Below are 27,244 nucleotides of genomic sequence, written 5' to 3'. Positions count from 1 at the left end.
CTCAGAACATTCTGTTGTGCTTTTGTTGTTTAATTTCACAAGTATTTATTTATTTTCTCACCAACAGTACAGTGCTTTAAGGTAGGGACCGTTGTCTTCTATAGACAGTTCCCGGGTGAAGAATGAGATAGGTCATGCAGGTTTGTTCTTGCATTAAATTTGATTTGCATGTAAGTTGGAACAGGTATGATTAAGAGCTTCTGTTCATAAGTGTGAGTCACGTCAGTTGGATGTTTGTAACTCGGGGACTGGCTGTAACTTGCCCTCCTGGCCAGTGCCTAGCATGGGGCCTTAGAAAACTTTTAAGTATTTGAATGTTCTTTACTAATTTGTATTATTATAAATAAAGTAATTAAAGTAGTTAATTTACTTTTTGTTGTTCCATATAGGTAGAAGCCACCAATCAAATAATTGCTATTGAACAGTCCCAAGCAGATAGAAGCAAAAACATTTTCAATCCTGTTAAGTAAGAATTTCTTTTCTGAATTCCTTTGTGAATGTTTTGGGGAAGAAGACCTATCGCCTAATTTATTTTGCCTGTTTAAAATGAAATCCACTGTAGAATCTAATTTAGGGGGTTCGTGTCTGCAGTCCCATCACTGTGAGAGGCTGAGCGGGAGGATTGCTTCAGGCCAGGAGTTTGAGAACAGCTTGGGCAACATAGCAAGACCTACAAAAAATTATAAAAGGAAATTAGTAATAATTTGTTAATATTATGAACATATGTTACTAACAAAAATAAAGTTGTTAAAATGCATTGACAGCATTACAAAAAATTCTTCTTATTAAAAGATCCATTTAAAAATCATTATTTTTATAATTGTTTATTACTAACAATTTTGCTAACAACCTCACTAACAACTTTGGTGCCTTGAGAAAGATTATGGCTAGATCTTCCCTTTAATTTTTCATTTAAACTGGCATGGTGCCAATTGAATTAATTTCAAGGTTCTGGATCCATGCTGTGATTACAATCTCATTATTTATTATTTTCTGAGTGACATTGATAGATGGCAGAGTGGGTTCCAAGATAGAAAGCACATACAACTGGTAGTATCTGAAGGAACATGGCAGCCCCAGCCAGAGTCCTCTGTGTGAGTGACATGAAGGGAAGTTTCCTTTCAGACTGACTTGTCTAGGATGCAACACAGACGCCTCAGTGGTCCTGACCCCGAGTCAACCAACCCCAGTTGGTCCCACATCCTGGACCCACTGAGCAGAAGCCACTTGTACAAACATAGCACTCCACTTGCCTGGTGCATCTGGTTCTCACCTGCCCAGCAGGCTGTGTGGGGGCCTTCTCTGGGGGGGTGCCTCCCACAGCTAGGTCAGAAGGCAGAAGTGTGAAGGAGATGAAAGGCTCCCCAGGAACCCCAAGAATGCTCCAGGCAGGAGGTGCCTGCAGGCACAGCAGTGGTGGCAGCAGCAGGAATGTCTTTTCTCCCCTGTGTGGAGGTGAAAGCACCCACACGTGGTGTGTGAGCAGAGGGCCCTGGGGAGTGAGCGCGTCTCACCATTTGTGTTGACCTGTGGCCTTGCCTGGCAGCTGTCCCTGGCCATGCTGTGGGTATTGGTTAATAATCTGTGACTAGAATAAACCATCTTCTGTGGCAAGATGAAAACTGGGGCCTGGGCATCCTTGAGAGGCTAAACAGGGATTAAACATGATCAGGGACTCTGCTTCTCTGACAGTCTCTTCGTATTCTGCTGTTTGTTTTAGAGTTGACCTACTGGCCGACCAGGTCACCAAAGTAACACTGGGACGATTACACTTCAGCGAAACCACAGCAAATAATATGAGAAAGAAGGGAAAACCAAATCCTGACCAGAGGTACTGGCTTCCCTGTGAACCCGGCGGGGTGGCCGGCGAGCCTGTCTGACCAGGACACGTCCTCCTGGGGCCTCTTCCCTCCTCCACCCCCCACCCCAGCTGGCACACTAGGCTTCCCGGAACCCTTCTCCTCTCCTCACTGACTCTCCCAGTGCAGGAACATGTCTCCCTGACCTGTCTTCTCCCACCCTCATGCCCTGCAGCGCCCACCCCTCTGGCCAGCCCTGCCCTGACTCCCTCTGTGGTTCTCTGGAGAGACCACGTGTGAGATCTCACTGCCGTCTGAGGGCTGCAGATGGATTGCATTCCCCCAGACTGTGTGCCGGTTGCTTGTATGATGCTTTGAGACCTGAAGCTCTGCTACAACCTTTGTGGTTAAACAAAGAAACAAACAGAACCCCCCTCCCCCCAAACTTGCCTTCCTGATTTAGGCCTGCGGTTCTCAAAGTGTGGGTGCGGGACTAGCGGAGATGGTAACATCTGGATGGTTGTTAGAAATGCAAATTCTTGGGCCTCATCAGAGGTACTGAATTAAAAACTGGAGGTGGGCCCAGCACCTGATGTTTTAGCAAGCCCTCCGGGTAATTCTGATGCATGCCCGAGTTTGAGAACCCCTGGTTTTAGAACATAGCCTTTGCAGTTGGACAGAGTTGAGTTTGAGCATTTGATACTGGCATTTTCTAGCTGGGTGACCTTAGGCATGTAACTTAACCTTCCTGAGATGCATTTTCCTCTGGTTGTTTTGGGGGTCTGAATAAAATACTATCGGTAAACTGCCTAGCTCAGTATCTGACACATTTTTGAGTTCTCGGTGGTAGCTAATATTAATAATGACAACAATTATTACTATTACTAATTTCCTTCAGATATGGGGAAAACTTATCCTCTGGGAGTTGGAGAGAATCTACAGTGTTACAGAGGGAGCTGGTGAAGTTTTTCCATGTAGTTCTTAGGGTGAAAGCTTCCCTGGTAGTGATAGTTTTTATTTTGGCTTTTAAGAAATGGCCTAATCTTAAAATTATCTCATCAATGGTACATGTGAAGAAGCAACTGAAGTAATAGTGATAAAAATTGGCTTGAGAGTAACTGGAGGTGAGGTTCAGGCTAGAGTTAAGATCTGAGGATTTTGAAGGCTCAGAATACATGGCCAAGAGCGGGTTGGGGTGGGAAGGATCCAGTGTGGTGGGGCAGACCCTGCTGGGTCATTCTCAGTCACGTAGTGTGTATGGCTCTGAACAAAGGGACCTCTCAGGTGGCTTGTTGTGTTTGTGAGGGCCCAGGAATGCAGCGTGGAGTCTGTGCTGACTCAGCCCAGGTGCGCTGAGCCCAGGCCGCCCCTGGGATATGTCCCCAGGGAGGGCTGCTTTCCTATTGCTTTGGGGCCTGCAAAACCACTCACACTTCCTTCCCACTGTGCAAAGGCCAACACAGAATAATAGCAAGTGAATCAATTACTCTTCTGTTTCCCTGGGGGCACAACTTAGAGCAAAGGGAAAAGGCAAGCTTTAAATAAGCAAACTCATCTAGGTAAATTCACCATGGATTAACTGCTGGGTGGTAATTGATTGCATATATTATTTCTCCATTCCCCGATGTGTTGGCCTCGGTCTGCTGTCTCTGAACTAGATACTTCATGTTGGTGGTTGGACTGTATGCTGCTCACCAAGACCAGCTCTATCTGCTGTCTGCCCGCATCTCGGAAAAGATCATCGTAAGGGTAAGCTCAGTTCTCTGACTTTTCTCAGTCTCACATGCTTTTCTTCCTCGTAGGTAGACTTTGAATTTCCAAGGGCTTGCTGAAGCATGTTCTGGTGATGACGGGAATAGCAGAAACTATTAGTTTAGTTTGTACACACTGGTTTTCAACCAAGAGTCACACGACACAGGATTATACTTCCCCAAATACCAATGTTCTAAGCTTGAGCTAAATAATTTATATATGACCTCGTTTTACGTGGTTGTACATTTACTTATATTCTTTACACCCAGAGGAACTAAAGCTTGAGAGGCCAAGTAACTCACCCCTGGTCACATGGTTTGTGAACGACAGAGCCTGGATAGTAACCCAGTTCTCTCTGGCCCCGGAGCCCACAGGCTGGGGAGAGTGGCAGGGGGGGCCTTTTATGCCCCACAGTGACTGGTGAGACCGGGCTCTGGGCCACTGGCAATGGCTCAGCCCCTTTTGCTGGCTGAATGATGGTTCACAGCTGTGGAAGGAAGTCTTGGCAGCCACAGAAACATAAAGCTGTTGGCAGCTGCAGCCACAGCTGTGTGAGGTCAGGCTGGCGGCCGCAGAGAATGCCATGAGCATAACGTAACAGGAGACCACAGCCCAGCAGCCTGGCAGGGGCTGTGGTGTTGTGGGTCTTTGGAGCGATGCAGGGAGGAATGTGACTCCAAGGGGAACCATGTCCACCGCAGGGATGTCCCTGTGTGCGGCTGCTAACCCTAGGCTTTGGGAAGATCTGCCCACTTGGGGAAGTGGAGTCTCTCTTTGTCTGCCTCAAGCCGTTCTGAAACAAACGGCCCTCTGTAAATTCTCAGTCAATTAAAAATAATAAGCCACCCATTAGTGGAAATCCTGCAACTATGTCTCAAAGTTTTAAAGTGGGTGAAGTAATGATCAAAATGAGGTAAAACATATTAGCGTGTTCAGCTACCCCAGGGTGAAGGCCAGGCTTGTCCCAGGCTGCACTTTTTTTTTAGATAGTGTCTCAAACTGTCACCCTTGGTAGAGTACCGTGGCGTCACAGCTCACAGCAACCTCCAACTCTTGGGCTTAAGCAATTCTCTTGCCTCAGCCTCTCAAGTAGCTGGGACTACAGACTCCTGCCACAAAGCCCTGCTACTTTTTGGTTGTAGTTGTCATTGTTGTTTGTCAGGCCTGGGCTGAATTAGAACCCGCCAGCTCCAGTGTATGTGGCTGGCTCCCAAGCCACTGAGCTACAGGTGCTGAGCCCCAGGCTGCACTTTTATGGGGACTGTCATAACCTAGGGCTCATGAAGGTCCTGGGGGGGTCATATGCCAATCACAGAGGTGACCGCCCATCCCTCAGCCCGGTCAGGACCATCTCTGAGACCTTATCGGACATAATGGGGTTGCTTAGCTGTACTAGCAAATCTGATTTAAAGTAAAGTCTAGACACCTAGGTTGTTTATTGTGTTTGGTTTTTCTTAGGAAGGAATAAAGACAGGTGATGCCATTCTTTTCAGAGTTAGCATTGATTAGATTAGAGACCATGATGGTGCTGTCCTGAGCTGTGTAATTTATGCTGCAGTCAGATAGTCTGCTAGTCACGTGTAGACTTTGAATAATTTACCTACCTAGTGACAAGATTTCTCCATTGCTGCTGGCAGCTCCTGCAAAGCTTCACACAGCTGCTGTGCGGGGCCACAGATGGCAGCGCACGAGGGAGGGAGTGCCACATGCCAGCGTCCTGTTAACTCCTGCTCATCGGTGCCTGCTCAAACCCAGAGCGCAATGATAATTAGTTCATCAGCATCGTGTTTGGAAGGTGCACGCTTCATATTCAGTATGAATAGCAACTCGTATTCACGATGAATACAAAAGATTAAATTTTACTCAGCATTCTTTGGGTGTCATGTTATTCACCAAGTTTTCATTTTAGAAAATGATTGTATCCAACATCGATAGCTTTCGCCTACTTGTAACTTTCGATTAAAGACAAGACCCTATTCTCCACGTGTGCTGGCTCACACGAAGATTATTATAGCAGCAATGAGAAGAAGAAGAATGGTGATGCCTTAACACAAACCCTTCATCCCCCGACTGCAAATGCCTTATTGATATTATTTTATCCTAACCCCAAAACATAGAAATAAAAATAGAATTTTCAGTCTACTTAATTGTTTGATATTTAAGCTAGCCAAGAAAAACAACTAGATTTAAGAAGTAGTATTATTATTTGAATCAGTGAATGATAGAAATGTCCCCAGAATATGGTTCCTGCCCACAGGATTCTGGAGGAGCCTTCACAGGTGCATACGTATGGTCTGAGCAGAGACAGACAAGCCTACCTTTTACAGAGGAGCCAGATGTGCCCTCATATGCCATGGTCTAGTTGTTAATTAGCTCCAGAATGAAGGATGGGGAAAATCTTGACAAGATGGTTCAAACTCTGACCACATTAAATGGAGAAGTGCAAATTGCATTTAAGCAAATCCAGAGTCATTTGTGGCGTAAGACCCACTCTTCCAAATGTCAGAGATTAATGTTTCACTATTGGATAAGGGTGATTGTCTAAAGGTTAGACCATGACGAGTTTCAGGTCTCCAGGAGGGGCTGAGGAGCCCAGGACACCAGGCTTGTCAGAATTCCCCCTGTGCAGAGAGTGGTGGGCAGGATCCAGTATTTGTTCATCTGGGCTGTCAATCTTAATAGCTTTAGAGGTATATTATGGTCCTGTAGTATAAATTGACCAATTTAATGGAAATTAAGGTTTACTCTAAGGACAGATTTCTTTCCCGGGTCTTTGTTTCTGGGCGCATTCCCCAGTGGAGTTCCTCTGAGGTTAACGATTGGGCTTTAACTGCAGCCCCACTTCCCTCCTCGAACATTTAATTAAACCTGGCTGGCAGCCTTATATTGAAAGCAGGAGGGATGATTACTTTTGTCTGCCTTTCAAAGACACTCTAGGGTTTCCTCATTTTGAAACTAGTAAATTATTCTAATTTCTTTTTCAGAAGAATAGAAATGGGCACGTCCCCAACAAATCCTTCTTTACTGCTCTGCAAACCACACTACCGTGAGTGGGAAAACAACGCCTTGGGGTGGCAAAGAGCAAGGGTGGGCAGGGCAGAGCCGGCTCAGGTGCCTCGCACACTTTTCTCATCACAAACCTGCCTTCTCCCTCAGCGTGTCTACACGCATGCCCATGCACACATGTGCACACACAGACGCACGCATGCACTCAAACATGCACACGTGCGCGCGCGCGTGCGCGCGCACACACACACACACACACACACACACACTGTGCTTCTGGAGTCCAGATGAATTTTTATTTACCCAAAGGCATCAGTTTGTGCAGTAGCCTGTTGTACTCTGTCAGAGCTTTCTGCCAACTATGGGAGGGGTAACTCATAACCAGGGGGCCATGGCATAAAAAGTACAGTTCCAAACTGTATTAGGAACAAGAATCTCCCGAAGAGCTTTAAAAAAGATTCCTGGGGCCTGTCACCAGGGTTTTAGAGTCAGTAGGTCTGAGTGCCTAAGACTGTGCATTTCTAGCCAGCCGGCCTGCAGGCCACGCCCGGAGTTGTGAAAGAAGACAGCATAAAAGGTGAAAAGTTGGCTTTGGAAAGCTTGATTTCTCAAAAGTTTCCTCAGGTCAAGCTCTCTGATGAGCTCTTTCCTGCTTTTGAATCCCCAAAAGTAGCAAAACAAAAAATTTCCAATTTTTCATTCTGAATTTAGAGTAGGCCTCAGATTACTACCGAGATTGCCTCCTATTCCAAGCCCCTGCAGGGGGCGCCATTTACATTGTATTTTTTGTGAAAGGAGCTCCCGGAAAGGGCAGGACAATGGCAGGTGCATTGCAGAAGAGAGCAGAGCAAATCCACCTGAAACAGAGGCTGCTGGGGCCCGGCCGAGTGTGTGGAGAATGAATTTCAGACCTTTCATCCTCAGTTTTGCAGACCATTCATGCACACATGGTTTTAATTAATCCCACAATAACTTTGTGAAACAGTAGAGAAGGCATTACTGTGTCTTTATCTTCAGAGGAAAACACTTGCACAGAAAGATTGAGTGAGTGCCTCCAGGTCACACAGCAGGTTTGCATAGACTAGAATGTTTCGATCTTCCCTGAGGATATGAGGTTATGAGATTAATAATTAAAGGACAAAAAAAATAATAATTAAATGACAGTGGAGCCTCCATACCTGACTCCTTCTTAGATCGGCCACCTCCTTAGGCTGACCTAATATTCTTAGACTGGACATGCACCTTGTGTACAAGGCAGTACATAGACCTAGTCCCTTATGTTGACTGCTTCTGTATGTTGACAAGTTTGTTACAGTCCCTTGAGTGGTCGACTTGCAGAGGATATTTTTAGAAATGTTAATTAATTTTGGCGTTTGATATCCATCAACCACTACTGGACCATGTGCAAATACATTGTCATAATTCCAGAAAGAGGGAGTATGTTACAGTTTGTTTTGACATATGAAGATTGTGGATTCCAGAGAAGGGAAGTAAGTTCACAGGTCTTCCGACATTTCCTCTTGCTGGTGAAAGCCTCTGCATAGGCCTATATAACTAAAACATTGTAGATTTGTGACCTTTTCCAAAATGATTTGAACATATTTTAGGGCTTTGCGATTTCATCCAAAGAAGACGAATTGAGAATGTTGCAATTGTTCCTCCAAATTAAATCTTCTTACAACTACTTTTCCAGTATCAGGTTACCAACATGACAATAATGATCCCAAAGCTCATTAAGAAAAAAAATCCATCACTGTCTTATTTTTGTTTTCTCGAAGTGGCTCATTAGGTTCAGAATAGAGCAAACTACATCCCCATTGTACATGGCACACCTTAGGATTCAGCTGAATGCTTGCTATAAAAGGATTTGAGTCAAAGCCAATTTGCAATTCACAGCCAAGTGGGCTCTGGGGACCATGCCGGAATCCTCTTTGTTCAAGCACAATTCACACAAAATCATGCTCGAAGTTGTTACTTTGTAATCATTTCCCCTTCACCTTCCACTCTGGTGCTCTGCGTTCTCTCACTGCCTGTCTGTCGGGTGTCAATGGTTCAGCCTTCCAAGCAGCTCCTGGTTCAGACAGGTGGGGGTGCAGCTGAAAGCGAACAGACCCCAGAGTTCCTTACTGAACCCAAACTAAGTACTGAACTTTGCGGGATTTTATAAATTATTTTTTAAATTGGTACCATGTATATATGGCAAAGCACTCAAACAGTACCAGGAGAGCACTCAGTAGGGACGGAGACTCCTTCCCACCCAGTCCCCACCTCCCAGCGTCCATCCTGAGGAGCCCCGGCGGCCACTTCCCGACTCATCTTTAGCGACGAGCTGCACATGTCCTTGCTGCCCTTGCACAGGCTCATTTACCACCGGGAAGGCGAAAAGCCAAGTCATTGGTCATCTTTTTAGGTGGTCAGGTTTCAATTGTTTGTCTAAATTTGTGACAACCTGTCTTAAACACACAAATACAATATTTAGGCAAATGTCATAATTTTAAAAACAAAATAATTTTCTTGTGAGGACTTGGAGGTCCCTACTTAAAGATCCTGGAAATACATCCAGTGGCCAGCAGGAGAGAAGGGAGTGCAGGGGAAAATGTCTCGGCAAGCAATTTTATTTAAGAGGAAAATCTCTAACAGTGGTTCTCAGCCTTCCTAATGCCGCGATGTATTTTCATTTTTACAGAGGGGTCGTGACCACAGGTTGAGAACCGCTGCTCTAGAACTCTGTCTAGTCTGGTACTGTCAGCTGGCTTTTTTTCCTTTTAAAGACCACTAGGTCTACTTCTAGGCAGCACTATGAAACAGGCAAAGTTAGGATTATTACTTAATAAGCACAGGAAGGATAACTCCAGCTTCAGAGCTTACAGCTTTTGGGCCCTTGACAATTTATCCTTCTAGAGTGTCAGTGTCCATAACATGAGGACCATAGCACGAGTCTTGGAGAACTGCAGTGTGAGTCAGTGCACAAGTGCAGCCACTATTCATCCTCAGTCCCATGTGCTTAAGGAGTAACTGAGGCGTGTCAGAAATATTTATGTTGCCATTTGCTTGTCAATAATGTATGAAATCGTAAATATAAAAGTATTTTGAATCTACAAATCAGCTAGCCAAATGCAAGGTATTTTTATTTATCTGGGATTTAATGAACTTGTAATATTTTTTGATGTAAATTCTAATTTTAAGTCATTTTTGTTATCATCCCTGAAAATCACTTTTAGTTTTCTATGGCTTCATCATCCAGATATCTAGTATAATAGATCCCAGTGTCGATTCCAGGGAAATGTGATAGAGACTGGATGTCCCAAATCCTGCCAATGGAGGGTGAGTGGCTGGGAGCCTCCCTGGCTCCTCTGGGCCCCAGAGTTATTTGCCTCAGTCAGAATGTCTAATGTAGGATTGTCGTGTCAAAGACTTGGACAACATTCTGCTTTTCTTTGCTCTGAAGACTTATGTGATCATCTCTCCTGATACTGTAACTTTAATTGTTATACATTTCTCTTTTTTTCTAGGCCTCTAACCCTGGGCAATTTGAAAATGACAGTGATGTATTATGGCAGCGAGGACAAGTTCCAGAATCCGTTGTCTGTCACGGCCGAGTAGGAATCAACACAGATGCACCAGATGAAGCCCTGGTTGTCTGTGGCAACATGAAAGTGACCGGGTCGGTGCTGCACCCATCTGACAGCCGGGCGAAGCTCAACATCCAGGAGGTGAGGCGGCAGCTGGGCCAGGGCGTGCCGGGTGCCTCTGGCCTGTGACACAGCTTGCGCCTGCTGTCTTTATGTGCCACCCATTGGTGTGAGACGAACCCGCTTCGTAAAAAACGATGACGGAGCTGGCGGGCACCACTGCCGATGTAAAGCAGGCCCTGCCTGCAGAATGCTTCACACGACAGAGCAGAGTGCGAGGGCAGCGCGTCCCCCGCTCACGGTCATTTCCCGCAGGCCATTGCCTTTCCGCCTTTCCTCCTGTGCCTCGTCAGCTCTGGAGCCTGCGTTTCCCTTTCTATCTCCCTGCTCACGTGCTGAGCCTGGTCTCAGTCCAGCTCCTGATCACGTTTCTCCTGGAGAGCTGCAGCCTCCTCCCCTCGGAGTCCCTGGCACCACCCCTGCCAGCCGCCGTCTTCCTTGCCTCCTCTTTCTCTGAGGAGCAGCTGAGAAGTTCCACCTCCTCTGTCCATCTGTCCCCAAGGGGAGGCAGTGCCCCTGGTGGGAATCAGGAGTCAGGCCCAGACAGCAGGAGACTGCTGTCCACTCTGGGCTCTCCCAAGGACATGGCCTTGAGAAGATGCTTTATCTCTAAACTCAGTGTCTTTTTCTATAAGATGGAAATGGTGCCTGCCTGCCTGACACCCTGGAGGCTTTTTTATTTTTTAATCAGTTGAGATAGTAAGTACTGAATCATCTTGGAAAGTCATAACTGCTGTGCAGACCACAGGGACAGGGATTCAATCCCTTAGCCAGGCCACTCTTGGCTCCAACTTATCCTCCTTTTAATCCTGTTTTCCATTTATTGCTTCTAGCACTTCCTCACCATTTTATTCACACTGCTACTAAGCATTTTGGGGGCTGTGGCAGAATTATGTTTTTAAACTCCTTTCCCTTCTTTTCCTTGCTCCTTTTGAGCTAATCAGAGACCTAATCTGTTAATTGTTGGCCCTTCCTCCAGCCCACATTCCTTTCCTAGCACAAATGTGCACTGGGTTTTCTTCTCTCAGACATCTGGGCTCAGGCTGTCCTCCTACCTCAGCCTCCCAAGTAGGTAGGACTATAGGCATCAGCCACCAGGCCTGGCTTATTTTTAATTTTCAGTAGTACCAGGATCTCACTATATTGCCCAGGCTGGTCTCAAACTCCTAGCCATAAGGGATCCTCCTACTTTGGCCTCCCACAGTGCTGGGATCATAGGTGTGAGCCACCTCAGCCAGCCTGATCTATCTGCATTTATGAAGTATGCCGAGAAATCTTATCTGTCCCACCCACCGTTCATTACAGAGATGAGAGAGGTGTTGGTGATGTTGATGACGGTGCTGAGGGGTGTGTGAACTTCATCTTCCCCTCTCACTGACTCACTTTTTCCAATGTTTAAAAAGAGAGGCAGTCTTCCAGACGCTCTGGGAATCTGACGCAAATCTGGTTGATGTGATTGCTTGCATAGAACTGAAGGCAATTTCTCAATCTTGAGAATCCATGCTGTCCAACGCTGGCTTCTGGATGAGCTGTTGCCAAATGTGGTGCCAAGTATGTTGCTTAATCCTGCGATCAGGGAAAGTGAGTGCATGTTACTGGCTGGTCCTGACTGTGCGTCTCCTCACTCAGGCCAGTTGGCTTGTGGCTTTAAGTGCATGAGTTTCGGTGGAGATCTTTGGTGCTCACAGGAACACAGATCCGAGACCTGGAGAAGGTGGTGCAGGTGTGGTCAAGGCCCGTGCAATGAGGTGCCACGCAGAGGAGCTCGGCCCTGGGAGGAGCGGCGTAACTTGCCCAGACACAGCGCTGAGTCTGCCACCATGACTGCGCCTGAGAAGGAAATGCTTCTGTGTGGGGGACACTGAGCAAGACGAGGGTGGGAGGCCATGTTGGAAGCCCAGGGCCCACGAAGAGCCTCAATGTCAATGCAAAAAACAAACAAAAAAACAAACGAGAGGAAGCTGGGAGTTGAATACATCAGTCAAATTATTTGGTGAAGGCTGAAAAAACTCAGCAAGAGACTTAAAAAATAAAAGCCAGAGAAGGAAATCAGTTAAAATGAAATGCTTAAAGGTTGTTGTTTTTCTCCTAACTGCACCAGCCGTGCGCTAGTGGACGTATGACAAGCTTGGGAAAGTCAGACTTACAGAGGCTCCCCAGGGCCATGAACCAAATGCAGGAGGGTCTCAGCAGAGGGCGAGCAGGTGTCAGGAACGCTGCTTCTGATGTCTGGTCATGGGGTGGGGCCAGAACCAGGCGGCAGGTGGCAAGATGGCTTCCCCAAACAGCCTGCGTACGTCCATGCACTGGAAGGTCTTCTCTGTGGCTCAATTCCTGGGTTAATGTGATAGAAACTTTGGGCATGAGGCGGAATGACGGTGATGGCCATTTACATCCGTGGTCAAAACTTCCCAGAACTGCCAGTGGGCAAATGCAGTTTCCAGCTTCTTACGCAGCAGACTTTGATGAGCAAGGCGTAGCAGTCCAGTGCTGGCCCGTGCTGGGTTCCAGGGGTGGATTCCAAGGATTCAGTGGAGACACAGCCTGTGCCTCCAGGGCTTCCTCTAGGCCAAGTGCACAGACCGGGAATGTGCACTCCAGACTGTTTCCACTTAGCTTTGGGGAGTCTGCCAGCCAACATGAGACACAGAAGAGCGTTTTCCTTGAGGAACATTGTTATATGAAGTATTTAGGTCTCCAAGTTAAGCCTCAAAAGTTTCTTTGATCATAAATCTGTCTAAAGGACAATGGTGAGAGTCCATTGTCCACTAGAGAAGCCGACTGCTCTGTTTAGCAATGTCTTCGGGAAAATGCATTAAAGAGCCAACCTGGAAATCAGGAGCCATGTTCCCTCGGGAGCCGGGTGCGGACACATCTCCTCCACTTTCTGTCTACAACGAAGGGGCCCACATGGCCTCTGCTGTGTCCTCCAGTCGGAGCTCACGAAGGCTGGACCTGAGTGACGGGATGTCGGGAAGTGGGGGTAGGACTGTGGGGTGGGGGAGGGGAGAGGAACTGGGGACGCAAGGCCAGTCCAGGCCAGCCCCTAACAGGCCCTCTCTTCAACTCTGCTGGTGTCAGGCACTGTCTTGCCATCCCACCACTTTCATTCTTCCTTTTCTTTTCTGTTGAAGATTTTGGGTGCCCATGATATGTCAGCCGCTTCGCTAGGCACTGTGCACGGCCTGAGAGGAATGACAAGAATGGAACTTTTTACCAAAATTTAAGCTCCAAATTAAAAATACTTATTGAGTCTCCAGTGCCCAGGAGACTGCGTGTGGTGCATGAGAGCTCCTTAATCCATCCTTGTCGGCCGGAGAGGTGGCACACGTCTGTGATCCCAGCACTCTGGGAGGCCGAGGTGGGTGGATGGCTTGAGAGCAGCCTGAGCAAGAGCAAGACCCCGTCTCTACTAAAAATAGAAAAACTAGCTGTGTGTTATGGCGGGCACCTCTAGTCCCAGCTCCTTGGGAGACTGAAGAGGAAGGATCACTTGAGCACAAGAATTTGAGGTTGCTGTGAGCTATGATTGCACAGCACTCTAGCCTGGGCAACAGAGGGAGACTCTTGTCTCAAAAAACCACAAATTCATCTATTTTGAGCGAGTGAAGGAGCTTGCTGTAACCGACACATCCCAGAGCACTATGAGGTTGCAGCTGTCCTGCCAGCATGACCTTCGAGGCCCTGCCTGGTCTCGCTTCAGCCTTTACAGTCTTGTAACTTTGAACTCAGCTCAGTTGTCCAGATGTTGTCAGGGGTCTGTGGCCTTGGGGCTTGGTCCTGGTGCCCTCTACCTGCACTGCTGTCTCAGTCTCACTGTCTCCACCTCACTCTCTGCCCTCCACCTGTGTCTGGTGCCTATCGTAGAGTCATAATGTACTTAATAGCTGTTAGATGAATGCCTATCACTCGCAAGGCCTTGTGCTAGAAATCAGTGAGTGACAGGGTGTGAACAGGAACTGTGCTTGCCTTCATGGAGTGTTTATTCACCAGGTGACGACTGAGAGTGAACCCCACAAAGTCCGTTGTCTGATGAGGGCGGGAAGCAGGTGCTGTGGGCACAAGCAGAGGACCTTTCTTGGTCTTGGTGGTCAAGAGATGCTTCTGAGAGGAAGGGATGTTTAAACCAGGGGAGGTGGAGGGTGGAGGGTGGGAAGGAAGAGCTTCTGAGGCCGGGAAAACAGCGCGTGCAAAGACCAGAGAGGAGAGGAGCAGGGCGCGTCCGGGAACTGGACCAAGCCGGCTCTCAGGGGCTCCACTGTCTCAGGAACCCCTTTCTTTATGCCCCTCGGAATGTCTCAGGAGCCTCCTCGGAGCTGCCGTGCTTCTCCATTCACAGCTCCATCACTGGCCTGTCACTGACATCGTAACATCACGGTCTGTGTTGTGTCTGACTTCCCGTCCAGACCGCAGACTGTGAAAAGGCAATTATATTTTAAGTCCCAACATTTATATAGGGAACGATATATTGAAGGTGACTGGTAAATGTTAGTCAAAAAATAAATGAATTAAACTAAGCTTTTGGTAACCGTAAGTTCTAAATTATATTCCTGAATTAGTACTTGAAGTAAAGCTGGTCCACTTAGCCAATTAAGCTCCAAGCCTCCATCTTCACAACCAGCAAACTGGTGGAGGACTGAGGCTGGAAGTGACTCTGGAGGGGTCGGGGAGGAGTTGGGAGCCAGCAGAGGGGTTTTCTTAAAACAGTAAGAAGTATTTTGGTTTCTCTGTCACACGCATGAAGGCCCAGGCAGTATATTTTTAATTGCCAAGATCCCACTGGTTTCATAATCCAATTATGTACTAGAAGAAAATTTGGGACTCTCAAGGGCTGTCAAACTTTTTACTTGTCAGATAAAATTAAAAGAATTAATTCTGTTATGACCATCAATTCATTAAAAAGAAACCCAATAAACTCAAATTAAAGGGGAATCCCTCAATCCTCCTACATGGATCAAACACATTTAGCTTTGGGGAAAATTCACTTTATTGTCACATCATTTTTCTGGGACCCAGTGAAATTATCTTGAAAACTCTTCAAAGACAGTGGGAAGGTGTTTAACAGCCTCCAGACAGTGATCTCAGAGGAGTGGGGAGGGGACACCAGGGCGCCTGCAGGAGGGAGGTGTGAAGAGAGGGAGCCGTGTGGTCCTAAGGGACAGCGGTTGGGTGACCTGGCTTGCCATCCGCTTGAAGAAATTGTCTCCAGCTAAATGCCCAGAAGCAATTCAGTGACGTCTCTGCGTCACTCTGGGCCCTCATTTGAATAGCAAATATCTCAGTGGGTGAAATCTGCTCTTCTTTAATTAAATTAGGTTGACACAAATGAACAGCTGAGAAGAATAGCCCAAATGAGAATTGTTGAGTACGACTACAAGCCTGAGTTTGCATCTGTGATGGGAATAAACCCTGCCCACCAAACAGGTACACGCACATTTTCTTTTTAATTTTGAACTGTTAACTATTAAAATGTTAATTCCCTCTTTATTTTGAGGTAGTGTGCCATGCCATATACCTCGTGGGTATAACTTGCTCTCTGTGTAATTCCTCGCCCCTGGAACAGAAAAGGTTAATGAAACTCTGTGGCATTTTTACTCAACACCCCTGCTCCTGCACCCCAAGCTACAGGTGGAGTATTTTGGATAGATAGTTTCTTCTGAATGGAGCCCTCTTGCCCATGGAATGAGGGTCAAGGGTGGGTGACAGCTCAGCCTGCATGAGGAGCAGCAGTGAGCGTCCAGAGGAAGGTAGCCAGGTAGGTGGGCCCAGTAGGAGCAGGCCATGTTATGCTCCAATCCAGGCATCCTCAAGGAAGAAGGAATATTTAGTGACAAAGGTCCCTGTGAAGAGGGAGGAAGTCAAGCCACTGCCTTGGCCTTAGCTCTGCCCACAGGGATTTTAAGGTATTTGCTGTTTCCAACATTTGGCCCAGAGTCTAAAAAAAAAAAAAAAAAATTAAAAAGCAGAGAAAATGACACTCCCATTTTTAATCCTATAGTTATTTTTGGCTCAAAATTCCTTCGTTGCCGCAAATGCTCTGTAGATCCAAGCAAAGGCTTACATGGGGTGAGCTCCTGTTCTCACGGGGCTGACAGTGTTCCCTTCAAAGTTGGGCCGTGAGGGTTTTCCCCGGGCAGATCCAGCCTAACCTGCTGGAGTGTTCTGTGTGCAGGCATGATTGCCCAGGAGGTGCGAGAAATCCTGCCAGCAGCCGTCAGAGAGGTTGGTGATGTCACCTGTGAAAACGGAGAGAAGCTGGAGAACTTCCTCATGGTCGATAAGGTATCCCCGGGAAGATGCCCCTCTGGGCAGCAGGGAGGCTGAGCTGTCTCACCAGGACATGGGAGTTCAGAATTCCCCACTGAGCCGAGGAGGGAGTTTGTACCTCTCACCCTTCCTGTGAGCGTGGACGTACATAGCACAGCGGCTGAGGTCACAATCCACACATCAAAGTCTCCATTAGACTTCATCTTTCAAACTGAAACCAGAATTTACGAAAATGCAACTTATTTTACGTAATTGAACTTAATTTAGACTATGCAATGTGCTCCTTCTTAGAATGATTGAAGTATTGAATTTTTTTGAGCACAGTTTTTGAAGAATATCTTATGTTTGACTTTTACATTATAATCATAAAGTGGGTCATTTTTACAAAGATATTCATGGGCCTCATAATTTTTTCCCAAGGGTCCGTCTTAATGCTTTGATAGTTAAACCACTCTCTCTGTGAAGGGCCTCAGTGCCTGCATCTGTGGCTTTTCATGAGAAGAGCCTGTCAGTTCAGGCCTGTCAGCTCCTTGTTTATCAGTGCCGCGTGTGGGATCCGAGTCCCTCACTAAAACCATATTTATCAAGCCTGTTGAAACCTGCATCTTTTGCAAGGTTTGCAGATTCACTCCGCTGCTGATTTGCTTTACTTTGGATTATTACATTTGATACTGAGAGCAAAGACTGATTGACATGGGGACTTTGTATTCTTAGGGGCAAATTCCAAAGTATTTGGGAAACCACATCACAGGGATCTTTCTTTCTTTCTTTTCTTTTTTTCCCCTTTTTAAAGACAGAGTCCCCTCTGTCCCCTTGGGTAGAGTGCCATAGTGTTATAGCTTATAGCAACTTCAAATTCTTGGGCTCAAGCGATCCTCTTGACTCAGCCTCCTGAGTAGCCGGGACTACAGGTGCCCACCACCACACCTAGCTATTTTTTCTATTTTCAGTAGAGACGAGGTCTCGCTCTTGCTCAGGCTGGTCTCCAACTTCTGAGCTCAAGTAATCTACCAGCCTCAGCCTCCCACAGTGCTAAGATTACAGCTATCATCCCACCCACCACAGGGATCTTATTGAAATGGCAGATTCTACCTTGGAGAGCATAAGTGGTGACCAGAAATTCTGCAGTCCTCAAAAGCCTCCTGGTGATGCCAATTTTGCTGACCCCGCTGGTCATAAGCCACCCTTGGAGGAGCAAAGTAGATGGTGCCTTTTCATGTTAGTGCCTTCACCGCCTTCTTCCTACAAAGCCCCTGTGTCACAGCACGCGGACAACTGGGCCGCGTGGCGGAAGTTGGCGTCTTACATCCTGCTTCTCAGGAACAAATCTCCAACAGAAGAAATCCTTCAGCCTTTTTCCTAGACCAGTGTTTTTCAACCTTTTTTATCTCACAGCATACTTGAACCTATAGTTAAACTTCCATGGCACACTTAAATTCTGTTGGTCAAAAAAGAATTAAAAAAAGAATCTACTTACAGTGCTTTGAACTTTTTTTGAAAATAATTCAATTAAGGATCTTTAAAAGTTTTCGTGGTGCACCTAAGATCCTCTCATGGCACACTGTTTGAGAATCACTGCTCTAGACCGAGGCTCTCACGTCACTTGAGAGGCATATCAGTAGAAATTATTTACATATTAGTTCCTCAATTTTTTATTGTGGTAAAATACTTAAAATTTACAGGTTTAACCCATATAGCTCAAGAGTGTTAGATGCATTCACGGTGCCGGGCAGCCACCACCTCCACCCCACACCTCTCTTCATCTTGTGGAACCAAGACTCTGTACCCAACAGTCCTCTCGTCTCTGGGGTTTGGCTACTCTTACACCCTCCTATAAGTGAAACGGTTCTGCAGTTGTCTTTCTGTGACAGGCTGACATCACAGTTGCACGATGTGCTCAAGGTTCTTCCATGTTGCAGCTTATGTCAGAATTTCCTTCCCTTGTAAGAAAAAAATGACCCATTCCATGTACATTCCACATTTTGCCTATTTATCAGCTATTGATGGACGTGGGTTGCTTCGTGGCTTAGGTGTTGTAAATGAGGCCTCTGTGACTGTACGTGCACAAAGATCTCTTGGAGGTCCTGTTTTCAATTTTTTGAGATACATACTGAGAAGGGAATTGCTGGTTCGTATGGTAATTCTATTTTTAATTTTTTGAGGGCCTGCTGTGCTGTTTTCTGCTGCAACTGTATTATTTTACATTCCCCCAATAGACCCAAGACTGGCAATTTCTCTATATTCTCACCAGCACGTGATGCTTTCTTTCTTTCCATAGTAGGTGTCCTGATGCATGCGAGGTGGTATTTCACTGTAGCTTTGATTTACATTTCACTAATGATTCGTGACATTGAGCATTTTTCTTTATGTGCTTTGTGTTTTAGATTTAGGGTTTTGATCCATTTTGAATTTGCTCTGAGTATGGTGTTAGGTAAGAGTCCAGCTTCATCCTTTTGCCTGGGGATGGATATTCAGTCCTCACAGAACCTTTATTGAAAGACTCCTTTCCCTTTGAATGGTCTGGGCATTCTTGCTAAAAGCCATTTGTCCATGTTTGGTAGTTTATTTCTGGGCTTTTTATTTTATTCCATTTGTCTGTACGTCTGTCTTTTATTTGTCTTTGAGGGCATAAAGGGTGAAGCTTAAATAGAGGCGAGCCACATGAGGCCTGAAAATCAAGTTTGCGAGCTCATCAATAGAAAAAGCACCACATGCCTCTGTGCTGAATATCACTACAGTCTCCTTCAAAGTGCCCCTGGGAAGCTGTGTGTCGGTGTCAGCGCCTTGTCCCTCCTTCAAAGCAATGGTGGGACTCTTTCTGGAATGGCCATCAGAGCCATTGTCCTGAATATCATCAAATTATCTTCCTTTCAATGTTTTATTTTTATTTTTTATATATATATATATTTTTCAACAGTCCTTGGTCCCCTGCCTGGGTTCTTCACTGGCTGACAGAGAACAGGTAGGGCTTGGGGGCGTGATGCACACTGTTCACTAATGTTGAGATTTGCAGGTTCTTGGTGTCCAAGGCTGCCCTTCTCTCCTCATATCCCTGGTGCTGCCTGCAGGGGCACTGTGGTGCATTATGGTTGTTCCTGTCTGCATGCTTTTTATTTTACTTTATTATTATTATTATTATTATTATTTTTTGAGACAGAGTCTTACCATATTGCCCTCAGTAGAGTGCTGTAGCATCACAGCTCACAGCAACCTCCATCTCTTGAGCTTAGGTGATTCTCTTGCCTCAGCCTCCTGAGTAGCTGGGACTACAGGTGCCTGCCACAATGCCCGGCTATTTTTCTTTTTTAGCATTATTATTATTATTTTTTAAATTAGATCATAGCTGTGTACATTGATACTGTCATGGGGTACAGTGTGTTATTTTTATATACAATTTGAAATATTCTCATCAAACTGGTTAACATAGGCTTCATGTCATTTTCTTACTCATTATGTTAAGACATCTATATATATATTTTTTTTCTTTTTGGTTGCAGTTTGGCTGAGGCTGGGTTTGAACCTGCCATCCTTGGTATATGGCACCAGTGCCCTACTCACTGAGTCACCAGTGCCACCCTGCCTGGCTATGTTTTTGTTGTAGTTGTCATTGTTTAGCAGGCCTGGGCTGGGCTCCAACCCCCAGCTTCAGTGTATGTGGCTGGCACCCTACTCACTGAGCTATGGGTGCTAAGCCTGTTTCTTTTATCTTTGAGGAAATAAAAAAGTCATTGGGGGCCAGATCAGGCAAGTAGGGAGGGTGTTTCAATACAGTTATTTGTTTACTGGCTGAAAACTCTCCCCCAGTGCTGTGTGAGCTGGAGCACTGTTGTGCAAGAGCCGGGAGTTGTTGGTCATCTTCATCTTTTTCAGTCTTTTTAGCACTTCCCAATAGTCAACTTGGCTCACTCTTTGTCCATTTGGTACAAATTCGTAATGAACAGCATCGTTTTGATTCTTCACTTGGACTGATGGGATTTTTGGTCATGGAGACCTGGCTGACTTCCACTGTGCACTTTGACACTTCGTTTCAGGGTTGTCTTGGTGGACCCATGTTTTGTCACCAGTGATAACATGGCCCCAAACATTGTCTTGCCTCTCCGAAAGGTCTTAGCAAACTTCCCGCTACCATATCTTAGTTCATCCATGAGCTCCTTTGGGACCATTTTTGCACACACTTTTTTTCATGCCAAGATTTTCAGTTAAGATTTTACTAACTGTTGCTCTATTGATATTTACTTAGTCTTCTATGCTTCTCGCAGTTAGCCAGTGATTTTGATCCAAAACTTGACAAATTTTTGTAGTGTTCCTGTCAGTTCTTCTCGTTACGGGCTACTCTGACTTCTCTTCATCAGTGACGCTTCCTCTCTCCTCCCCAAAATGTTTAATCCATTTGTACACAGCCATTTTCTTCACGGCACTATCCCCATAAACTTGGGCTTACAAGTCCCTAATTTCACTTCCACTCATGTCAAGTTTAATAAGAAATTTAATGTTTGTTTGTTGCTCTAATTCAAACTCTGACATTCACAAAAACATGTAACGACACTAATGGATGCCACTCAGGAAGAAAACACTACACGTTGACACAGCACAGCCATGAGAGGCTGACACACCAAGGTTAAGAAACCTTACTGAGGGTGGCGCCTGTGGCTCAGTGAGTAGGGCGCTGGCCACATATACTGAGGGTGATAGGTTTGAACCTGGCCCCAGCTAAACTGCAAGAAAAAATAGCCGGGCATTGTGGTGGGCACCTGTAGTGCCAGCTACTCAGGAGGCTGAGGCAAGAGAATTGCCTAAGCCCAGAATTTGGAGGTTGCTGTGAGCTGTGACAACATGGCACTCTACGGAGGGGGATAAAGTGAGACTCTGTCTCAAAAAACAAACAAAAACCTTAAAAACCTCAAAAACCTCAAAAACCTTACCAAGCTGTTTGTACAGTGCATGGTGGCAAGTTTGCAAACTTAATTGTCAAACCTCAGACATCTGCTTCTATTCCAGTACTGTCCTATATTGATCACTGTATCTTTGTAGTTAGTTTTGAAATCTTCCAGCTTCATTTATTTAAAAAACAAAAGAGATTTCTTAACGGTTTGGGGCCCTTGATATTCTATGTGAATTTTTGGATGGGTTTTTCTATTTCTATAAAAAGCAACATTGGGGGTTTGAAGGGATAACCTTGCGTCTGTAGGTCAGTTTGAGCAGTATTAAGATGGTAACAATATTAAGTCTCCCAGTCCATGAACATGGGATGTGTTTCCATTTATTTATGCCTTCTTTAATTTCTTTCAGCAATATTTTGTAGTTTTCATAGTACAAGTCTTTAAGCACTTTGGTTAAGTTAATTCATACTTACTCTATGCTTTTTTCTTTTTTTTTATTGTGAAGGATTCATTGAGGGTACAGAGAACCAGGTTACACTGATTGCATTTGTTAGGTAAAGTCCCTTTTATAACTATGTCCCGCCCCCGAAAGATACTCTATTCTTTTTGATGCCATTACAAATGGAATTTTTTTCATAATTCCTTTTTCAGATTATTCGTCATTAGTGTATAGAAATGCAACTAATTGTTGTGTGTTGACTTTCTATGTTGCTACTTTTCTGAGAAATTTATTTTTAATAATGTATTGAAAGCTGTCAGTAAAACAGGGCCTATTCAGAGCTATTTGTATAACAAAGTCACTCTCCCTTTCTTGCATTTTCGTAACTTTTGTAGTAAGAGGAAGGGAGTGCAGGCACAGCCTCAGTCTCGGGGAAGCGTTTGAAGTTGTCACCAGGCTCCCAGCGTGGAGCTCCGGTTACCCATCTGATAGCAGCTGTGTCACTTCCGTATTGGCCCTCCCCTAGAGCACACTGAGTGGTCAAGTGTAGGTAGTGTCTTCCCAGGGCCTTATGAATGTCAGTATTCAGACAAATAATTCATTCTTCCCATTTTCCCCAGGTTCTTCCCATTCTCCCCTGTTTCTTCCCATTCTCTAGTTGAGTTGAAGGAGGACAATTGGGACTTTTAGCAACTGGAGTTCAAAGGTGAGGGACAAATATTCTCCAGCATACTAGGAACAAATCCTGCACTTTGCTCAGAGCCCGGGGGCCACCCAGCTGTGGGGCGATGGGCCTTCTAGGAGAGGCTACGCCCCCCAACTCATTCTCAGGAAGGTAAAGTCTGAGCTCTAGGAAGGTAGCAGGTGCATTCCTTCTCAGGTGTCACCTGAGGAGAAACTGCGCCAAAGCAGATTCAGTTCATAAGTAAGTGACAGTGCCAGGAGTCCAGAGTGGAAGGTAACAGGACCTTGCAGTGATCCAGTCTATGGGGGCATCACCAAGGCCATACTCACTTCCAAAGTCTGCAACAAGCCACAGTGAAACTCCTGCAGAGCCTTCCAGAAGCCCATGGTTGCCCCTGATGCTCACTTGCCATCCTCTCCAGGGGCAAGGCACCTGCATAGGCACCTTTGGTTTGGGAGTCCCCATTCTCTGTTCCTCAACCCTGCCAAGCTTGTTTGTCCCTCGGAGCTGTTCTGTGGAGTCTTCTCTGCCCTACAGACTCCTCTTTAATAAGGAGAGTGATGCTCTCACCCCGCATCTCCGTGAGGCCTTCCCTGATCACCCTATCGACAGCGATTGCTCCAAGATTCAAGGCTGTGAGGGTGTGTGGTGTCTTTGCATCAATTAGAAAAGGGTGCCCCTCTGGCTGCTGTGGCCCATTCTCCCCACAGCTGGGTCACCCCCCGTGCTGTGAACAAAGTGCAGGATGTGTTCCTAGTCTGCTGGAGAATGTTTGTCCTTCACTGAAATTATCGTGTTTATTTCCCTACTTTTTTGCCAATCTCCCCAATTAGTTGTGCGAGTACTGAAAATCTGTATTTTTCAAAACTGATTCTCCACTATTGCAGCTTTTACTCCAGAGCCTAGAATACTATAGCAATTCAGCAAATACTGGTGGAATGAAAGTGAATCTGTGATAGCTCGGTTGTCCTGTTTCTGCACTGCCTGGGGCCTCTGGACAGCCCCTGTGTGTGGAGCGTTTGTCACATGGCGTGGTCATTCTCTCTCTGTTCCATCTCCCTCACTAGACTGAGACTCTGACTGTGAGGTCCGAGACCACAGTATCCCGTCCGTGGCAGATGACCCAGTAGGAACTTGTTTACGTTAATGCATGAGTTTCAGACTCTCAGTGAAAGGAAGAAAAGTGGTTTTATTAACATAAGGAAGTCTGAAGGAGAAGTAATTTTTCTTGGGAAAAGATAACTTTAATTTTGACTTGATGTCAACTGAACATTCAGGTGAAAATGTGACAAGGTGACCAGGAATGTCGGATTTGGAAGAGCAGTGGGGATGGAGAGGGGGCTGCCACGATGGATGATGATATGAACAAGGGGAGAGATTATGGTGCAGGTCACAGGTTGGAAGCCTGTGTTCGAGTCTGGCTTGTAGACAATTTTTTTACCCTCCTGGTATTAAAAAAAAAAAAAAAAAAAACTCAAGTTTGTTGCCTACATTTAAAACTTAGGAGATCTTCATACAGATGTCAGTTTCCTGGATCCCTTGAAATATCAGAAAGTCTGGGGACAGGCTGCGGAGGGGTGGGGTCCCTGGGACCAGCTTTGTGGGCCCTCGTGTCACTGCTTCTGGTCACCTTCCTGGCACTGTGGACTTTCAAGTTCATATAGAATGAGAAAGAAAAGGGACAGAAGGACGTCTTGAGGAACACCCTGTCAGGGCCGGGGGAGGGGGAAGAGGACCCATGAGGGCGTCGGGCTGACGTAGGAGGAGACCACGGGGCCAGCGTGGTGTCAATACTAGTGGAGAGGACCAGTGGGGAGCCAGGAGGGTCAGGCGAGCCGGGAGGGTGTGGCCACGCACAGATTTTAATTTGGTGAATGCTGCCTAATTGTCACTCAGCTCTCCCAGCTCTTGACACCCCGGGTTCTCTGATGTTCTCATCGAATCGAGTTTGCAGCTCGATGGACTTGGTGGCGTCAGGCTGCTTCTGTTTGCCTTTCTCTGGTTAGTGATAAAGTTTCTCTGTTTCTCCTCCTGAGAATTGTTTGACCCAGTGCTCCACGGGGTCTTTTTGGGATGAGATGTAAGTTTTCACTTGACTGTACTGTTTTATTCTTTTCCAATACTCTCAAAAATAAAATTAATGTACTGATATATGGCAACAGCTGAACACAGTGACAGTGACTGCTTATTTCCATGCCTTGCTGGCTTTCTTCCCAGAGCTAATTACACATAACACTATATTATTTATCTGCGGTTCACTTGTTGGTGGTCAGTCCTCCCCCACTAGAAAAAAATAGGTTCTATGAGGGCAGGGTCCTTGCTTGCTTTTATTTTTGGAACCAGGTCTCACTGTGTCACCCTGGGTAGAGTGCCGTGGTGTCAGCCCAGCTCACAGCAACCTCAGATTCCTGGGTTCAAGTGACCCTCCTGCCCCAGCCTCCCAAGAAGCTGGGAGTAAAAGCACCTGCCAGAACACCCAGCTAATTTCTCTATTTTTAGGAGAGATGAGGTCTTGCGCTTTTGCTCAGGCTGGTCTCTAACTCCTGAGCTCCAGTGATCCCTGAGTGCTGGGATCTCAAGTGTGCACCACACTCCCGCCCTGCTCACTCAGTATCAGCTTTATTCCTGCACTGAGGATGGTGTCTGCATAGCTCAGGTGCTTAATAAAGAATTATTGACTCTTTTCATTAACTGCTTATTGAGCTATGCATGTTGGGTACTGAAGAGGTCCTAAAAAGTCTGTAGGACAAAGTCACTACCTTCCAAAGGAGCTCACGGTCGCCTGTGAAGGCAAGAAATCCAAGAATTGTAACTGTGACATGTGCTAGTTCAAGGGAAAACTTGTCTCAGTCAAAAAAGTCAGGCCCTTTCACAGAAAATTGCACTTAAACAATAACGGCAAAAATGAAACAAGAATTCTAAGGCAAATGAACAAGAGCCATGGTAACACACATAATTTTAAATACTTTTATGAGTCCTCATGCCCTTCCCATGTAAGGCAGAATGTCAGACCGTGGCATCTAGGAAAATTAGTCCAACAGTTGTTCTCTTTGCCAGAGAAATATGTGTACAAAGGAGGCGTCTCCTCCAGGGACCGCTAAGAACTCAGCTGAAGTCTGAGCTTCCACACCATCTCAGCAGCCTGCTTTTCTTTTATTTTACATCCAAATTGGGCCTGGTGAGCTCTCCACAAAATAAACTCTTGGACAAAGATCTAAAGCTGAGTTTATTCAAAGCCCAAACAATTACCAGACACACCCAGTTTCTCTCCCTTCGGCAATGATGTTTACAATGCTCAATTACAGGCTGTTTTATTCTTATGATTTTATTACAAAACAGCCATCTATGCAACATCAGATCCAACGTCATTTACCGCAAGGCGTGTTTTCAAGTCTGTGATGCGTCTTACTGGGAAAGAAATAGGACAGAGCTTAGTGACCGTCACCCAGAGATGCAAATTGGACATGACACCATGAGCTGAGAGGAGAAACCGCCTCCTCTGCCCGGCTGCTCCTCCCTGCACCTCCCTGTCTCGGGCTCAGGGTCTTTAACCTGCGAGGGGCCACGGGGCTTCCTGGCCATGCTCTGCAGAGACAGGGGTTTCCTTTGGTGAGGGGGAGGTGGGGGGGTGAAAGGGCTCTCATCTGTTTCCTGGGCTAATCTGTTCCCCACAAGGAGAGGCCTGATGGGGTGTAGGACGTCAGTTGGGTACAAACAGACCACCAGCCCGCTGTGCCGAAGCTGAGAAGCACCAATGTCTGTTCAATTCCTCCACCTTTCTACAGGCATTTTATAACATGGAAGAGGAATTCGGACCTTAATCTGTGTGTTTTTTTTTTTTTTTTTTCCCTGAGACAAGTCTTACATAAAAGAATAAACTGGCAATGGCCCCTCTCTTCATTTTGTTGGAGAGCTATGACCTTTCAATGCCCCTGGCATGAAACATCTCTGTAGGAATGTTCATTCCTATAACCCCAGCACTCTGGGAGGCTGAGGTGGGCGGATTCCTTCAGTTCAGGAGTTTGAGACCAGTTTGAGCAAGACTCAGATCATTTCTCTAAAACAGCTGGATGTAGTGGCAGAAGCCTGGAGTCCCAGCTACTTGGGGGATATCTTGAGCCCAAGAGTTTGATGTTGCTGTGAGCTACGATGGTGCCATGACACTTAACCCAGGGTGACAGATTGAGACTCTGTCTCAAAAAAAAAAAAAGTTCATTCATTTAGTCCTTAAGTATGTACTGAGCTGGCACCCAGGGCCAGAGAACCAAGTGTGATAGACACATACACCCTATCCTTGGTGAGCTGACTCTCGAGTTGTCTATGGTACAGGTAAACCTGACACCATGAGTAAGGAAGGTGGAACGGGTGTCTCAGGCAGGAGCCAGCGGAAAGTTCCACACTTAGCATCCAGGTACAGGTGGTGAGCACCAGAGTGAGAGGGAACTGGTGAGAGGGGTGTGAGGTGCAGATGGGACACGGGAGACTGAGAGGGACCTGGTGAGAGGGGGGTGTGAGGTGCGGATGGGACACGGGAGAGTGAGAGGGACCTGGTGAGAGGGGGTGTGATATGTGGATGGGACACGGGAGAGTGAGAGGGACCTGGTGAGAGGGGGTGTGATATGTGGATGGGACACGGGAGAGTGAAAGGGACCTGGTGAGAGGGGGTGTGATATGTGTATGGGACACGGGAGAGTGAGAGGGACCTGGTGAGAGGGGGTGTGAGA

General features: G+C 46.2%; 1 protein-coding gene across 1 annotated transcript in view; it reads left to right on the top strand.

Moving 5' to 3' along the window:
• Window positions 1–27,244, top strand: part of MYRFL (myelin regulatory factor-like) — a 148,570-nt gene that overhangs the window by 67,425 nt on the left and 53,901 nt on the right. The window contains exons 8-13 of the mRNA XM_012810094.2: window positions 390–466; window positions 1,721–1,831; window positions 3,458–3,548; window positions 10,070–10,270; window positions 15,565–15,673; window positions 16,422–16,531. Coding sequence (XP_012665548.2) covers window positions 390–466; window positions 1,721–1,831; window positions 3,458–3,548; window positions 10,070–10,270; window positions 15,565–15,673; window positions 16,422–16,531 — 699 coding nt within the window. The remainder of the gene's footprint in view (window positions 1–389; window positions 467–1,720; window positions 1,832–3,457; window positions 3,549–10,069; window positions 10,271–15,564; window positions 15,674–16,421; window positions 16,532–27,244) is intronic.

The sequence above is a fragment of the Otolemur garnettii genome, unplaced genomic scaffold, assembly GCF_000181295.1.
Source record: "Otolemur garnettii isolate 467f Iridium unplaced genomic scaffold, OtoGar3 scaffold00125, whole genome shotgun sequence".
In the NCBI taxonomy this organism is placed as follows: domain Eukaryota; kingdom Metazoa; phylum Chordata; class Mammalia; order Primates; family Galagidae; genus Otolemur; species Otolemur garnettii.
The sequence above is the reverse complement of the archived record's forward strand: the minus strand, read 5'-3'. Positions and strand labels throughout refer to the sequence as shown.